This window comes from Myotis myotis, unplaced genomic scaffold (genome assembly GCF_014108235.1).
Source record: "Myotis myotis isolate mMyoMyo1 unplaced genomic scaffold, mMyoMyo1.p scaffold_m19_p_6, whole genome shotgun sequence".
Classification (NCBI taxonomy): domain Eukaryota; kingdom Metazoa; phylum Chordata; class Mammalia; order Chiroptera; family Vespertilionidae; genus Myotis; species Myotis myotis.
The window spans coordinates 16,141,210-16,159,171 of record NW_023416368.1 but is presented as its reverse complement, the minus strand read 5'-3'; the positions used below and the strand labels follow the sequence as shown (position 1 = coordinate 16,159,171).

General features: G+C 44.4%; 1 protein-coding gene across 2 annotated transcripts in view; it reads left to right on the top strand.

The window, feature by feature from the left end:
- ITK (IL2 inducible T cell kinase) overlaps window positions 1–17,962 on the top strand; it is a 54,427-nt gene that overhangs the window by 28,516 nt on the left and 7,949 nt on the right. For both annotated transcript variants that reach the window (XR_004968086.1, XM_036312053.1), the window contains exons 7-16: window positions 1,317–1,382; window positions 2,987–3,041; window positions 9,000–9,082; window positions 10,985–11,118; window positions 11,536–11,610; window positions 11,983–12,154; window positions 12,548–12,764; window positions 13,679–13,743; window positions 13,834–13,952; window positions 15,850–16,007. Coding sequence is in view for 1 of the 2 variants with exons in the window: in XM_036312053.1 (XP_036167946.1) it covers window positions 1,317–1,382; window positions 2,987–3,041; window positions 9,000–9,082; window positions 10,985–11,118; window positions 11,536–11,610; window positions 11,983–12,154; window positions 12,548–12,764; window positions 13,679–13,743; window positions 13,834–13,952; window positions 15,850–16,007 (1,144 nt within the window). In the remaining variant the exon portion in view is untranslated. The remainder of the gene's footprint in view (window positions 1–1,316; window positions 1,383–2,986; window positions 3,042–8,999; window positions 9,083–10,984; window positions 11,119–11,535; window positions 11,611–11,982; window positions 12,155–12,547; window positions 12,765–13,678; window positions 13,744–13,833; window positions 13,953–15,849; window positions 16,008–17,962) is intronic.

Below are 17,962 nucleotides of genomic sequence, written 5' to 3'. Positions count from 1 at the left end.
TTCTGTGGCTGGAAGTCCAATTCTCCAAAGAAAGCGCATCGTGACTGACTAGCTCTGTCAGCCGTGGGCACAGGCCATGAGATCATCATCCCGTGATGGACAGCCCCATTCTTGCTTTCTTCAAACCTCAAAGCAATTCTGTGAAATAGATTACACATTCCCCATAAGCATCATCCCTCGATTGAAAAATGGCAAAACACTTTACGAAGTAAAAAGCAAGAAACTGTCGGCCATCTTTTGATAGACTGGCAGAGTCTGGAGGGATTGTATGTGTAATCTAGTTTAGGTCCCTTATTGCAGGTACAGAGTCAGAGGCCGAGAGAGTGAAGGCACACTGTTCTCACCTTGTGGTATGAAAGGCAATCGCGAATGTGAATGTAAAAGTGCTTTGGAAAGCACAAAGCTCCACACAATTGTGAAGTATTTGGATGCGCTTATTCGTCCCTTAATCTGTATGTCTTTGTTTATGCAAAATTATTTAGTCCTGCTCAAAAGGGATGCCCGTCCCCAAATCCAACATGACTTGTTCCTTTTTTCTCATGTTTTACCATTTATGTCTGAAGGAGCTCAATTAACAAAGAATATTAGGGAGGCTTTGAATTAAAACTTACAATGCTGACTGGCAGTATTTTTTGACACCTGTGGTTGGATAGTAATTTTTTAATATTTTAATTATTTTGGTTTCCTGACTGTAGCAAAATAGCATTAAAGTGGAAAAGATACTGATTATCAAATGCAGAAAAAGTTTCCTTATAGAAAATAGAGACCACACATTGACCTTTTTTTTCCAGTAGAGGAACTTTCACGCTGAGGAGAGAACAGCAAGCAGCATGTTTTAACTAAAATAGTGGTGTTTTATTTAGTATGGTTCATGTTTCAGTAGTGAATCTATTGCCTTTAACAGATAGATTGTTGTTATTTTTTAGCAATGTTTTTATTCTCAAACTTCAAAATCTCTTGTCAGGAATGCCAAATAATGTGAGACTCTCCCAACTCTAAGGGACTTTTAGCAAATTAAACTTATAGAATGGAGATATGAAAATTAGTCCTCTATTAGTCTAAACCAGCAGTTCTCAACCTGTGGGTCGCGACCCCTTTGGGGGTCGAACGACCCTTTCATGGGGTCGCCGAAATACATCCTGCATATCAGATATTTATATTACCATTCATAACAGTAGCAAAATTACAGTTATGAAGTAGCAATGAAAATAATTTTATGGTTGGGGGTCACCACAACATGAGGAACTGTATTAAAGGGTCGCGGCATTAGGAAGGTTGAGAACCACTGGTCTAAACACTGATTTCCCCTTTCACAGACACGAAGGATACGTACCAAGCAGCTATCTGGTGGAAAAATCTGCAAATAACCTGGAAACCTACGAGTAAGATATTTTATTTATTTTTAAAAAATACGGTACTAAGGAGTCCTCCTTGGTTTAGAAACAAATTGTTGGTTGATGATAAAATCACCAGGCATTTTCTCTTCTTGACCTGCTTTCTTCTCCTCATCCCTAAGTAGCAGCAGAAGGACATTTTATATAGGAGAAGGGGAGGGGGGCGTGTTCTCACCTGCCCTTTTACCAAGAGGATACTTCTCAGATGCCTATGCAGATTGTAGGAAAGGAAAAGGTTCTGAGAGTCCGAGAATATTGGTCTTAACTGAGAACGAAAAAAATGCTATGAACACTGGTTCAAATACAAACTGATTCAAAACATGGTTTCATACATCCAATACCAAAATAGCAGACAAATAGGTATTAAATATCTGCTTAGCTTGTGTTGTTTGTTCCAAGCTATCATTTAGAAGAGCCCACATGGGTATTATTTTAGTGGAACTACTTAGAGTTTAATACAATCAAATTGCCGCGTCCAGGGTACTCACCATACGTACATAGATTTCCTGGCTCAGCTGCTGAAAGGCCCAGAAGCAACAACACCAAAGTAGCAGTGTGCACACTGGATCTTGGTTTGTAAACCACACTTCCCCCTCTACAGACCAGGAGTTCTTGGAGGAACGAATTGTGGATTCAGAGGTGGGGCACTAGTAATCCTGGATTGGCTCTTGAATCATTAAAAAATCAGCTGTAATACACATTATTGGGACAATTGATGAACACTGAATAAGGTCTGATATTAAATAATAGTATTGTATCACTGTTAAATTTCCTGATTTGGATAATTGCATTATGGTTATATAAATGTATACTCTATTTCTTCGAAATACATACTGAAGTCATTAGGAATAAAAGTCTATTTTCAAATGGTTCAGAAAAATATAGATTTATCTATCCAGAGACACTGGTAAAGCAAATGTAAACAATTGGTTCCTCTGGGGGAAGTGTATATGGGAGTTCTTTTATAGTGTCTTACAACTTTTCTATACCCTTGAAATTATTTTAAAAAAAATTCTTTTTAAGTCCTCACCAAATATGCAATACCAAGGTTGAAGAATGCTAGCTGTGAAGACTTCTATTAACTTCTGAGGGTTCTTAGTAGTTCAAATGCGATCAAGTTATTTGTTGCCGAAATTTGAATAAATTCTACAGAGAAGAACTGTCATTTATTTTCTGAAGAGTCTCTCAATATGAGATTCATTTTGATGACGTACACAAATAACCTCACCCCTCAGCTAAAAGAGCCATCAGTTCCAAGAATCCTTGAGCTACAATGAAACACATAAAACATGCTTGAATAGAATTCTTTTTTAAAATAATCAATGCCTGTAGAAAGAAATATGCATTTATTCCAAATGCTCACCAGGCTTGGAAGTTTTGTTTTTGCTTTTAATTCGAATCTCCTAATTTATGATGGAGGAGACAAACCCAAAATTCCAACCGACTATACAGCAATATAGAATGGTGAAGCCTGGGTCAAATGAAAATGTATATTCTCCCTCCTGGAGGTATTTCTGGCATTAATTATCTTTCACAAGTAAATCATCAAAAATTTCAAATGTCATTGATATATGGCTTTTTCCTGCTTTCAGGTGGTACAATAAGAGTATCAGCCGAGACAAAGCTGAAAAACTTCTTTTGGACACAGTAAGTCTCCTTCACCCGCCTTTTGACTTAAAATAAATTGTACTGGCATTAGCCATTTAAAGAAAAATCTCTCCATCCGAGTCTAATATTCAGATGATGCTCTGACTAGTGCCCAACCCTAACCTTCCCAGTGAGACCAGTAGGCAGTAGGCATGAGTTAATGAAGGCATTAGTCTCCTTATGCCAAATATCAACACTATTCCTGCCATGTCATCATATACCGTTTTCCAGCTGTGGTTTGAAAGTATTTCCTATCTTTAAGAATCAAATGCAAATCTTTCCTGAATGGAATGAAGCTGGAATGGCCAACTCATCTTGGCTTGCCTGGAATTGTTCTATTTGTAAAACGGAGACTCCTGTGTCCCAGGGGCACCCCTATCCCCCACCAGTCCCAGGCAAATGGATAATTGGCCACCCAAACCATCCATGATTTTGGACAGTGGTTAGAAATTTAGAGAAGGAACCTGGGAAGATGTCAGGAAAGGTGTGAAAGGCTGTGATGGGAAGGTAGAAGGATGACGAATATTTTCAAAGAATAATTTTAAGACACAGAGTTTATTATTAATGTCTGTTTGCTTTTGCACAAGAGAAACTGAGAATAGATTGATTCATTCTATCAGAGGAAACAAATATAATATCTGTAAGAGGAAAATGGGAGGGGAGAAGGAAAGTCCACAGTCATATTGGGGATAGCGAACTTGGGTTTTTCTTCTTTGGGTAAGTTGCTCTTAGCAGGCAGCTAACAAGAGGACAAGGTAAGCTGTTCTGCCCTTGGGCAACTTGTCCTCACCAAAAAGGGAAGGTTTAGGTGTCTGTGGATTCTCCAAAAGACTGTGTGTTTACCAGTGATGAATGTGACACCGGCAGTCTATTACACCGGCTGTCTCAATGATCACCTGTCTCAGTTATGGTATGCTTGCACCATTTCCTTTATTAGGACTTCTTAATATAAACTCCAGGACCTCACCATGTTGCTGAGCACAGGACTAAATACTTAGGATTTTTGAGCTCAGTGAGCTTTGGGCTCTATTGTTTTATTTTCAAAACAAACTCTGAAAAAAGACTTCAAGGGCAATCTAAGATAAGCTATGAGCATATGAGGCAGGCTCGCAGTGGTCTCTGAGTTCAGAGAAGATGCTAGCGGAGTTAGAAAGATTTCATGGAAGAAGAGGAATTAAGCTGAGTCATTATTGGACTCTGGTTTCTATTTGGTTCCACATTGACTTAGCATTTAATCTTTTCCTGGTGTTCCCAACAGAACCACTGGGGAAATTTTATTTATTTATTTATTCATTCATTCATTTTTTTATTGATTTTTATTGATTTTTTATTGATTTCAGAGAGGAAGGAGAGGGAGAGAGAGACAAAAATATCAATGATGAGAAAGAATCATTAATTGGCTGCCTCCTATATGCCCCCTATCGGGCATGTGCCCTTGACCAGAATCGAACCCAGGACCCTTCAGTCCACAGGCCCACGCTTTATCCACTGAGCCAAACCATCTAGGACCCACTAGGAAACTTAAAAATTCAGATTCCCAGGGACCACCCCAGATCTACAGGTCAGAATCTCTAGTTTGAGGTCCTGGGGATCTGTATTTTTCCAGTCAAACTTGGGATCCATATGTAGCCACCCTGGCACCTGGTTTCCCCAACCTATGTTATTGGATAACATAGTGAAACTCAGCTAGTTGAGAGGAGTGCAAAATTATTGAAAACCTGGATTATACTGAGTTTAAACAAGTGCGGTTTTGTTATTTTCAATCACACACATTGGTTGGTGAAGTATTGCCTATGGCCTCATGAATGACTAGCTAAAAATGACTCCTATTTTACAGCAGTTCTTTGAAGGAATTTAAATACAGTCTGCTTGCCCTGGATGTTGAAACATTCCTCCTTACTAATACTCTGAGCTACTTTATCAAGTCCTTTTTGCCTCCTTAGGTAACACAAGTGTTATATGCTGTTTGAAACAACTGCTGAATTGTTTCATGGGTATATTAGTGCCTCCTTATCTAACAAGTATAGGACCATTATGACATGCATTGACTCATTTTCCTTAACCAATAATGGATTTCTTTCATTTTTAAACTAAGTCTCCTGATGTAGTGCCCTATACATATTTCTCCACTAGATTAGACATCCTTTACCATATCATGTACCTACTGTACCTAGGAACCCAGACCTGTACCAAGTAGTTGCTCAATAAATGAATGAATGAATACATAAAATGTTTAACAAATGCTTTCAAATGAACAACTGTGCTTAAGGAAAATCTGGCTGATATGAGCATTATTGGGGGAGGTTTTTAAAAAATACAAATTCTAAGACTGTAGCCCTCACCAATCAGAAACTCTGGAGGTGGCTCCAGGTGATTCTGGGACTTACCCAAGTTTGGGAACCACAGAAAAGCATCTCCTATGGTGTCCTATCAACTCTTCAGGTAACACATCCTTGGCATGATTTTTTGTCTATTGTTATCAGTTTAATTATTTTTTAAAAATCTTTTTTTATTAATTTCAGAGAGGAAGGGAGCGGGAGAGAGAGAAACATCAATGATAAGAATCATTGATTGGCTGCCTCCTACACGCCACCCACTGTGGATTAAGCTGCAACCCGGGCCTGTGCCCTGACCCAGAATCGAACTGGGACCTCCTGGTTCATATGCTCAACTTCTGAGCCACGCCAGCTAGGTATTTTTCCTTCTTTCTTTTTTTAAAACTATATTTTTATTGATTTCATAGAGGAAAGGAGAAGGAGAGAGAGATAGAAACATCAATGATGAGAGAGATACTTTTTTTTTCTAGATAAAATATAAAAGGTAGCCCTGACCAGTTTGGCTCAGTGGATAGAGCGTCGGTCTGCGGACTGAAGGGTCCCAGGTTCGATTCCGGTCAAGGGCATGTACCTTGGTTGCGGGCACATCCCCAGTGGGTTTGTGTGCAGGAGGCAGCTGATTGATGTTTCTCTCTCATCGATGTTTCTAACTCTCTATCCCTCTCCCTTCCTCTCTGTGAAAAATCAATAAAATAAATTTTAAAAATAAAAATAAAATAAAATATAAAAGGTAAATAGAGACCTTGACAATGTCCCGTTGGAGTGAGGTTCCCCTGCCCTGGGCTGCATCGCTCAGGCCAGTGCCCCAGTGTATCGCAGTGATATGAGCAAGACCCTTCAGCCTCCCCTGTTCTTGGTGGTTGTGACTTCCTCTGAGCCCTTTTCGGAAGTAGGTGGTGTGGCATGTGCTGGATGCCTCATTTTCCCCAGAACTCTAGGCCCCCTCAGCCCCAAACCAGAGTTTCCTGTCACCATCGCTGCCTGTCGCCTAGAGCAACTGCAGGGGAGGAGGAGCTCGGGGCCTCCTGCACCGCAGAGCTGACTGCAAACCTGGCCTCACAGGCTCCTCATGTCTGCCATGACTCTTGTTAACAGCTGTGCCCGGCTCTGATTGCAAATCTCTGTCCAAAAAAACCCCATAATAATAATAATCATGATGATGATGATGATGATGATGATGATAATGGCTTCTTGGAAGGAATAGCAACAACAAAATGCTCTTAATTCAATAGAAGAGATGTACCCACTCCCCTCTTCACAAGACAGTTGTTAAACTTCTGGGCTTTTGGTCTATGTTTCTTCCCCTTTAGAATAACTTACACATGCAGATAAAGCTGGCCTCTGTTGAAGTTTTGTTTCTTCGTGCCTTGCGTTTAACCCATCACATTTCCACGAGGCAAGAGCAAACGCTTCGCTATTTAGCAAAAGGGGAGACATTTGGAAGACAATCTATGCTACACATAATGGGTGGATGAATATCACAAACATAATGTTGAGAGACAAAACTGACATACAACATTGCATAAGTTCAGGGTGTACAACCTAATGATTTCATACATGTGTATATCGCAAACTGATCGCCACAATTAGTTAACAGCCATCACTACACAGTTACAAGGTGTGTTTTTTTCCTTATGACGACTTTTAAGACCTACTCTCTCAGCAACTTTCAAATATACAATTCAGTATCGTTAACTATAGTCGTCATGCTGTACATTACATCCCCAAGACTTATTTATGTTATACCTGGAAGTTTGTACCTTTTGACCACCTTCATCCAATTCCCCTATTCTCCACCCCGCCACCCCCCCCCCCCCCAATGTCAAAATAGACTCTTGAAACTCCCAGCAGAGATAAGAAGAGTTTGGGGAGTTTCACAAAGTTTATGTGGTAAACTATATGTTTGGCAACAATGAACAGCATTTGTAAGAGCCAATTGTCCCCAATCTCCTCCCCCGCCCCCCACCACCACCCCCCACACACATCCTGCATGTTTAGGGCCAAGTGAGAGGAAGCAGATTGTGTGTCTGTGCAGGATAAGCCGTTAACTCTCAGTGCTTTGTGAGACAGAGACCATTCATCAGGACTGTTGTAAGTAAGAGCTGCCTGTTTAGCTGGGTCCGTGGACATCAAACCTGGATGTCTATAAGGATCACATGGCAAGCTTTGGAAAAGTTCAGGTACCAGGGTCCCCGTCTTGAAGATTCTAGTGTGTAGATAAGGGGCAGAGCATGGTCAGTTGTTTGCTGTTGCTATTTTGTTTTGTCTCAGGGACTTGTGATAATCAACGAAGTTTGGGACTCAGGGTTTAGGGAGTTAGGCCAGATCAGCGGTTCTCAGCCAGAGGTGGTTTTGTCCACCAGGGGACGCTTGCTAATGCCTGTCATCCAATGGTTAGAGGCCAGGGATGCTGCTGACTATCATAAACAGGAAAGGCTCCTACCACATAGAATTACGGGGCCCAAGATGTCAATGGTGCTGAGGTTGGGATAACCTTGAACTAGATAGCCTTTACAGGGTCCTTTCTAACCCTGAGGCTCTAGGATTCACACAATTAGCATGGCCATCTGTGGGTATTACTTTTATGTGTAGACAGCCCACCGTTGGGGTTGGGGAATGGAGGGGCCTGTGTTGTTCTAAACTGTGTATGCTTTGCTCCACATGTTACAAGTGTATGCCCCCCGCACAAGGTTCCTGTCTCTTTCTGGCCTTCCCTTGACCATACTATGTCTGCGTTAAGTAAATCATAATAATAGGTTTTGCAGATATTACCAGCAGAGATTTACAGGTGGGTGGGAACAGAACATTAGACATGAAGTACTCAAACAAAGCTAAGATTTTAAAGTTGCCACCAGGAAGAAATAAACTGGAATATCCACGTGCTTATACTGATTTTATCAGCACTAGCAATATTGTCGGGGGAAGTGAAGGGGACATACTTGGGTCTTCCCCTTCTCTCCACTTCCCTCGTGCCCTCAGGAGCTTCACATTTTTTCTCCTTTTACCCAATAGCAAAATCAGCACTTTGGAAAGGGCCTAAAAGATTTTTTTTTCCCATTAAGGGACTGATAAAGTTTCCAGGACAGAAAGCTTATGCCCTTGTGGGGGAATGCAGATGGGGCTTCTAACATTTGATGAATGGAGGCACCACGGAGCAGTAGAACGAGCACTGGCTTTGCTCACAGGCCATGTTCAAGGTTCAAATGCCAGGTCTGCCACTTACTGGTTGTAGGTCATGAGAAAGCCACTTAAACTCTCTGGCACTCGGCATCCTCGTCAGGAAATCGAAGATGGTAACTTCTAGATTGTAGTGTTGTGGTGAGGGTTGGACAATATCTGCAAGGAATCTGGCATGTGGCCAGCTGCAAGAGGGCTGTTTGTCTCCATTACTACTTAGATCCCCACTAGAATAGTCTCTGACCCATGGCCCATGGTAAGAGCCCGAGAGGTATCTGTTGAATGAATATGTAAAATGGCAGCCATTGTTGCTGAAAGTCTGCTCTGTGCCTAGCTGGCCTACAGAATCGCCCCGTCCCCTTGTTCACAAGCAAGAAAGCGGAGCTGCGTGCGTGAGCCTGGTCTTCTGGGATCACTAACCTTCCATTCTTTCTAACCATTCCAGGGCAAAGAAGGAGCCTTCATGGTACGGGATTCCAGGACTCCAGGCACGTACACCCTGTCTGTCTTCACCAAGGCCATCGTAAGGTATGGCGCCACCTCACTTGGCAGAGTGGGGAGAGGCCGTCCTGAAGGGGATGAGGAGGGCAGCCCACAGCAATGTCAGAGCAAGGGGTCAAAGGGCCGCTAGGAATGATGTGTGTTCCCTGTCTCCCCTTCCCGCCCTCCCCTGAGATGTCCAAGGCCAGAGAGATTAGGGACATAACTGCAGTCACTTAGCAGGAACATGGCAGAGCTGGGGCTGGTGCCAGATTCCTTTCCCGGTGAGCATCCCTGAGTGCAGAGCTCCAGAGAAAGAAAATACCTGGCCCTGTATCTGATGAGTTTGTAATTAATTACACGGAATAATAAAAACGATACCTCTGGCTGGCAGTGAGGAGATATGAATGCTAGTTCTGGCTCTGCTAATGAAGCTGCCTGCCATTTCCCGAGTCCTTACTATGTGCCAGAACATCGCCGACCATGTCCAATCCTAACGAGCCCTGAGGCAGGTGTTACTATGCTCCCTTCACAAAGGAGAGACTGAGGCTCGGGGAGCTGCCTGCACTTTCCTGAGGCAACGGAGTGCGAGCGGCCAAGCCCGTCATGTCTCCGCTGACTGCCTGCAAGACCCTCACTACTTACTTGTCTGCCCCTCTCCGGGCCTCAGTTTCCATCTCTGTAAAATGATGTCAAATTCTCTTCTAATCAGAAAATCAGGAAGAGTAAGCAGTTTGGCAATTACCAAAACTAAAGAAGAGAAGAGGGAAAATGAATTATGAAGGGGCCCTCGTGGAATACTTGTTGGAGGACAGAGGATGTGAGCAAGACTCAGAGCAAGAGCAGGGTTTAGACAGGCGACAGGGAGGAAGGGCGCTGTCCAGGGGTGGGAAAGATGGGGTGCACATCACAGAGGGGCCCACCTCTGCCCTGCCTGGGGGACAGTGGCGAGAGTGACACGCAACTGCGTAAGGTAGAATGGAGGAGAGCCAACCAAAGCGGTGTGGAAGTCTCCGAGACCACCCCCAGGTTCAGTGATTCATTAGGAAGACTTCCCCGGGCTCAGCATGTAGTGGTACTCAAGGCTGAGATTTATCACAGCCAAAGGATGCAAAGCGAAATCAGCAAAAGGCACCTGGGGCCAAATCCAGAGAAAACCAAACACAAGCGACCAGAGTCCTCTCCCAGTGGAGTCACACAGGGCATGCGGAACTTCTCCAGGAACAAGTTGGGGCAACAGGGTGAGGGGCAGGGGGCACGGGGGTGGAGGGGTGGGGGTGTTGAGTGGCATCTACGAGGGAAGCTCAGGAGAGACTCAGTGCCGATGGTTTTCATGGGGGCTGGCCACGTAGGCAGCCTCTGCCTAGCACATAGCAACATTCCAGGCTCCCAGAAGAAAAGCAGGCATTGGGCATCACCACATTGTTTATACAAACCATTTAGGCCCAGGGAGCCACCCCTATTAGTTAGAGAATGGTGAGAATCCTCCCGAAGTCCAAGGTCTCAGATGCCAGCCCAGGGCCAACCTTGCAAGGGGGTCTTTCTAAGGACATGAGTCAGGGCTGCTAGGTTAACTCTGCTGCACACATCCAACGGGTGCGAAGGGCCCGGCATGCTTCCCTAGCATATGCTGACAACTAGGTAAACCCTTAGAGCAGGGAAGGCCACTCTGGGAAGGCCTTAGAGCATGGCATCTATGAGGCCACTCCCATTTTGTGGCTGTGGGAGAAACATCACGGCACTGACTCTAACTGGGTCCAGGTGCAGACTCCAGTCCTTCAAACAGCGCTCAGAGCCAACCTGTCCAGGCGGACACAGGTTGACATATACCTGTCGTCTTTGTGAGCGAGGAAAAAACACACAAAAGCTAGTAGGAACCTGATACCAGTTGGCATTTTTGTGTCAAAGCATTGCTTCTTAATTATTGCATTTCTGTTTCATTTGTTTAAGTGAGAGCAACCCCTGCATAAAGCACTATCACATCAAAGAAACAAATGACAACCCCAAGCGATACTATGTGGCTGAAAAGTATGTGTTCGATTCCATCCCTCTGCTCATCAACTATCACCAGCACAACGGAGGAGGTGAGTCCTGCAGGACAAGGGCGGGGGGGGGGGGGGGGGGGGGGGGACGGGGTGGCGGCTCCCACAGGCACTTGGAGAAAAGTGACGAACGACGAGCCTGGTTTCCTCATGTCAGACACGCTGACCTTAAATGATAAGTAAATAGACAAATAGAAAAGGGTGCCAAACACTGGATTATATTACATATTTTCCATTAGTCAATTCTGCTGCTGGGAACCTGGGATTTCGCCACCTGCCCACCTGTGTTTCTGACTCCTCTCAGAGAGGGTGGAATGTCAGTGACTGGGCTTTGGGATCTGTTTTCCAGAATAAAAGTAGCGTTTGCACTGCGTTATATTGCTTCCTGGTGATTTAACTTGGATGGTTGTTGGTACAGCAACGCTCTAACCACAGCCTTTTGCTTTTTAATCAACCCAGGCCTGGTCACGCGCCTTCGCTACCCTGTTTGTTCCTGGAGGCAGAAAGCCCCCATCACAGCTGGGCTGAGATACGGTGAGCAGTGCATTTAGAAATGTTATACTTTTGCCTAAAACTCATGTCCCTAAAGGTCTGGGGGCAAATCTGAATGGACGTTCCATGAACCTCAGTCTTCCCCAGACTTAGAATGGCCATTAGAACAGGCACATCTGGAGATGTGTGTACAAAGAAAGCATGTATGTGTGTGAGTAAGAGAGTTTTATATATGAGACCATTTATCTTGGCCAAATCAATGTCCATTGGTTTTAGCTGAGCATTCATCGATGAAGTGCTTATTGAACCCCTACTTTGTACAGAGCACTCTACTAAAAGCTATTAGAAACGTATTAACAAACAATGCCTGAGTGCTGCTGGCCAGCCCTGGAAAACCCTCTCTGTCGCCTCCAGGGAAATGGGTGATCCGTCCCTCGGAGCTCACTTTCGTGCAGGAGATCGGCAGCGGGCAGTTCGGACTGGTGCATCTTGGCTACTGGCTCAACAAGGACAAGGTGGCCATCAAAACCATTCAGGAAGGAGCTATGTCCGAAGAGGACTTCCTGGAGGAGGCTGAAGTCATGATGTGAGTGGTCTGAACCAGGGCAGACAGAGGTGCCGTGGGGAGGGTGTTCTCGGCTGTGTTCTTTAAATAGCACTCTGATGCCGTGTTGTGCCAGCTCCCTGCTCAAATCCAGCGATGGCTTTCTATGGCACGGAGAATAAAGTCACACTCTCACCCTGGTCCCCAGGCTTGGCATGGTCTGGCCCTGCCAGCTGGTGAATCTCACCTCCTACCCAGCTCTCCTCCGGTTCACAACATGCCAACCCCACAGGCCTCCACTCATCCTCATACCCAGTTGCCATCCTTCAGGTCTAGGCTCATGTGACACGCTTTTTGGTGGTGGTGGTGGTGGGGGGGGGGTCCTTTTCAGGAAACTAAATGTGGACCGTCTCACCCCTTGCCTTTTTCCTCCAGGAAACTCTCTCACCCCAAACTGGTCCAGCTGTACGGGGTGTGCCTGGAGCAGGCCCCCATCTGCCTCGTGTTCGAGTTCATGGAACATGGCTGCCTGTCGGATTACCTGCGCAGCCAGCGGGGGCTCTTGGCTGCAGAGACCCTGCTGGGCATGTGCCTGGACGTGTGTGAGGGCATGGCCTACCTGGAAGAGGCGTGTGTCATCCACAGAGACCTGGTAAGACGGTGTAGGGCATCCACCTTCAGGTCCGGGAGGAAGGGCCCCTCAAATGTAGAGCTACTGGGATGCATTAATCAATATCAAGTCACACACCCACTCCCCTCCCATCTCCTCCCTTCCCAATCTTACTTCCTCTACCCACTTCGGGATGTCCCAGTGGGAAAGCGTTTCATGAGGACTTTGAGTGGGGCTCTAATCGCAGCCCCACCTCTAACTTTAACCCTCTGAGATTCAGTTTACATTCTACCAAAATGCAACGAAGCCTCTCTGTGTCCTCCTGGTAAGACAAGGGACGTGGACAAGTCATTTTTTCTTAAAGTGTTAGCCCAGGATCTATGAGAATCCCACCTAGAACTGTCCTCGGAACCTCTGGGGCTTGGGGCTCCGGAATCCTTATTTTAACACGCTCCGCCATGGGCTTGTAGGCACATTAACATTTGAGGCTCCCTGGAGTCTCTTCCGATGCCACATTCTGGGATACTGATTGGGGAATAGGTACCCTTCCTACTGAGACATAGTTCCAAGGGGATTAGCAACTTGAAAACATTCTTATTTTAGTCAAATGGGCGACAGACTCTTCCCAGCAGCCCTAATGTTAGCGTTTTTATCACATATGGTTGCATTAGAGCATATCATTGGTTAGACCACACATGGATTTCTCTTCTAATTAGGATCCCGGAAAGAAGATAAAAGGCCCAACTTCCTCATCCTGATAAAGCACCTCCCGCATTCCTCTTTCTCGCTACCTTTCATCAGGCGTTTGTGAAGCTCCATTAACGTTTGTCGAGCTCCTCGAGGCCTCCGACAGCAGCACCTAGAAAAGCAAAGGACCTGATTATAGGAGACGCCTTCATTATTGATTATCCACTAACAGCTTCTCTTTCCCTTCTGTTGGCCTGCCCCCTGTCCAGGCTGCCAGGAATTGCCTAGTGGGAGAAAACCAAGTCATCAAGGTGTCGGACTTTGGGATGACAAGGTAACTTGGGGACATGGTGCCGGCACAGCCTCAGGAGGGGGACTCAGGCCCCCAGAACATGCCGACATGCTCTCTCCGCTCTCTTCCCAGGTTTGTCCTTGACGATCAGTACACCAGCTCCACGGGCACCAAGTTCCCGGTGAAGTGGGCATCCCCGGAAGTCTTCTCCTTCAGCCGCTACAGCAGCAAGTCGGATGTGTGGTCATTTGGTGGGTGTCGCCTGGCCCAGAGCCACGTGATCTGAGTCTGCTTGCCCTTGAATTCTGGATGGGAGGGAGTCTGGTAGTCTGTGTGTAATAATCGCTCTCAAAAGCATGAATCGTATTTATTCTAGAGATCTTTCAAACTAGGGTAAAAATGAGAGTGGGAACAGGATTCTGGTGACAGCTGCTGTGAGATCCAAAGCTGGAGGAGTCAGGAGACTAGAATATGAGTTCCTTGAGGATCAGAACCAGATTTTGTCCAATATTATATTCCCTCATTTAATCCTCAATAACTACTTATTTATTCAGCAACAGTTTATAGAGCATCTGCTGTATGCCTGGACCTAATGTAGGAGGTCACAGTACAGTAACGGATAGTACAGCTCACAGTACAGGAAAGACTGCTCTTGAAGCTGAAGTTGAGGAGGAGACAGATAACAATTATGTAAACAAGCTAATCCAAAAAGTCAGGTAGTGATAAGTAAGTGCTATGAATAAGACAAAGTAATGGGGTGGAGAGTGACAGGGATGGAGAGAGGGTCTGTTTTAAGTACATGATCTGGGAAGGCCTCTCTGAGGAGGTAGCTCTTGGGCACCTGAATGCTGAGAGGGAGCTGAGTCCACCCGCAAGGTTTTGTCCTAATTGGCTGTAGTGTTTTAAGCAGTCCGGTTTGGGCCTTCCTGAAGTTTCTCATCAATGCCTTACAAGGTTTGCATGAAAGCAATTGTTTTCGAACCAGCATTGAGTCTCAGACCCCAATTTTCCAAAAAAAAAAATCTCACTAGAAATCCTGGCATCTTGGGATACTGAGCAGTCTTCTTTACAGATAGATTCTGAATTTCCAAAATGCCTGAGGCATTCTTAAGGATCCTTTGGAATCTTGATCCAGAGGCCTGGGCGGGGGCCAGGATCTAGCATTTGAGCCAACTTCTGGGGTGATATTTATTCAGACGTTTTGGAGATGCTGCTTTGAAAAAATCTGCCCTAAGGTTCTCTAGAATATGCTCTGAAAACACCTGGGCCGCCAGCTGTCTTCCCACTCTGTCCCCGAGGAATGTATTAGCACATGATAAAGCTGGGTGTGACATTTGTACTTTGGGCAGAAGAGGAAAAGGAATTAAATCAGGTGGTCGAAAGGGACAACCTGAAGATGTCTTTGGCTTGGTCTATACCAGCCGTGGGCAAACTACGGCCCACGGGCCGGATCCGGCCCGTTTGAAATGAATAAAACTAAAAAAAAAAAAAAAAGACCGTACCCTTTTATGTAATGATGTTTACTTTGAATTTATATTAGTTCACACAAACACTCCATCCATGCTTTTGTTCCGGCCCTCCGGTCCAGTTTAAGAACCCATTGTGGCCCTCGAGTCAAAAAGTTTGCCCAACCCTGGACTACACAGTATTCTTAAAAATGAAATGGAGTTGATATTTTAAAACTCTCAGTATATGACGTCTTTTGGAAAATCAGAAAATGTGATAATCCTGAGCCCTCATGTGCTCTGTTTTGCTGGAGCTAAATCACAGCTGTCTTGATAAGACAGAACTTTTGCTCCCCAGTTTTCCACAGTCCTCACTAGTCCCTATTACACACCTCACCCTCTTCACTCATTTATGTCACGTGTAGACATTTGAGTTTATGTCCCCTGCAAGTTTTAGTAGTAGCATTTGAGTTAGATGTAACAGGGGGCTGAGCCTGACAATTCTTCACCACTAAGAAGGTTGGGAAATCTCTGTTCTTTAGAAATAGTACAGGCCTAATGAGCCTCAGGTGGCTTGATATTTTACTTCTTGGAGGTAGGGACTTGAATCTTAATGTCAAGGAGTCTGTGATTTCTAGATGTATGTTTGTTTGCTATTTGTGAGCTTTCTCATTACTTGTGCTGCACTCACCATTTCTTATAGGTGTGCTAATGTGGGAAGTCTTCAGCGAAGGCAAAATCCCATATGAAAACCGAAGCAACTCAGAGGTGGTGGAAGACATCAGTACCGGATTTCGGTTGTACAAGCCCCGGCTGGCCTCCTCTCATATCTACCAGATCATGAATCATTGCTGGAAAGAGGTCAGTAAAGGAAGTGGGTTCCGCTGCATTACAACCTACAGCTTCAGTGTCTGCCCCCTTCCCCAGAGAAAGAGACCCTTTTAGAGGATGAGTCAGCAGGGATGAATGAAATAGATGAGCAGGAAAGTGACTTTGAGTGTCTATTAACTAGAGAGATCTGGCAGTGACCTGAAATATCATTTGATTTGCTACATAATGTCACAAGCCATCAGCACATTGTCAGAGAGAATGAGGGAGTGAAGCGTATGTCAGTATTTCAGTTTCCTGAGGGGGCGGGGGGAAGCATTTGTGTAACATTGTAAAACCGTTGTATGTACGTGAAGTTAGTTCTATAAGTTGGGGATCAGAAGTTCATGTGTGCTGAGAAAATATTAAAATGACTTAGAGTTCATTTTACTCATGTAGCAATTCAGAAAGGAAATCCAATTACTCTGCACCCTCCCAGATATCTCAGTGATCCACGTTTGGGTTACAGGCTGTGCCTTGAACCACATCAGCATGAGTCTTAGATGTCCTTGGGTGAGCTAGGAAATTGTAAATTTCAACCAAAGTTGAAAGTTGCTGAAATAGGGAGTCAATACAAATTCAGATCATTGAAGGGGAACAAGGTAGAATTAAAAAACTATAGAATACTTGGGTTTTGTCTCAGCATTCCCCTGTCTTAGTCATTAATCTTAGACAATTCTCTAAACCTGCTCTTTCTTGCTGGTAGAGAATTACATAATGCTTGATTTGTAAATTGATAGAGCTAAGTTCATAGATCTTTTATAATCAGAAACAAAGAAACAAACAAACAAGGTCACAAAACAAATCTAGTCCATTTCACAAGGGCTGAATGCTATAATAATTATGATAGATGATATTTATTTAGCACTTTTTTCTCTTCTTTAACCTGATAAACATTGTTAACGAAGTTTTAGATTTACAGAAAAATTGAGCAAATAACAGAATTCCCACATACCTTTCCCCTGTGAATACCATTTTTCATTAGTGTAGTGTATTTATTATAATTAATCAACCACTATTGGTACATTATTAACTGACATCCATCATTTACATTAAGGTTCACTCTTTGTGTTGTGCAGTCTTATAGGTTTTGAAAAATCTATAATAATAAAAGGATAATATGCTAATTAAACCGAATGACCTTCTGGGCGACCTTCCAGATGACCATGCTATGACATCCACTGGGGCCAGGCCAGCCAAGGCGGGTGCAGTGCAATTGGTCAGGGACCCGGCCATCGCCCCATGATTGCCCTGCAGAGGGAGGCCCAGGCCACCGACCAGCAGGCTGCAGTGTGTCGGTGGCCTCCCTCTGCGAGGGAAGCCCCCCAGGTCCTGGGTGCCAGAGGGGAGCTGGTGCTGGCAGCTGGGGGAAGGAAGGTCTACTCTTGCATGGATTTTGTGCATCGGGCCTCTAGTGTATAATATGTTTCTACCATTATAGTATCATACAGAATAGCTTCACTGCCCTGAAATCTGCCATACTTCACCTTTATTTATCTTTTCTCCCCTTCTCCCCAAATCCCTATCATCTATTGATCTTTTTATTATCCAAGTTTTGCCTTTTTTTAGAATGTCATCTAGTTGGAATCATACAGTGTATAGCCTTTCCATATTGAATTCTTTTACTTAACAATATGCATTTAAGTTTCTTCCATGTCTTTTTGTGGCTTGTCCACTCATTTATTTTTATCACTGAATACTATTCCATTGTATGGATAGTCCACAGTTTGTTTACCCATCCACCTACTGAAGGACAACTCGATTGCTTCCAGTTTTTGGCAACCATGAATAGAGAGAGCTGTTATAAACATTTGTGTGTAGGATTATGTATGGACATAAGTGTCAGCTCAATTGGGTAAATATCTAGAACTGTGATTACTGGATCTTTACGATAACAACGTCATGTGTAGCTTTGTGAGAATCTGCCAGACTGTCTTCCAACGTGGCTG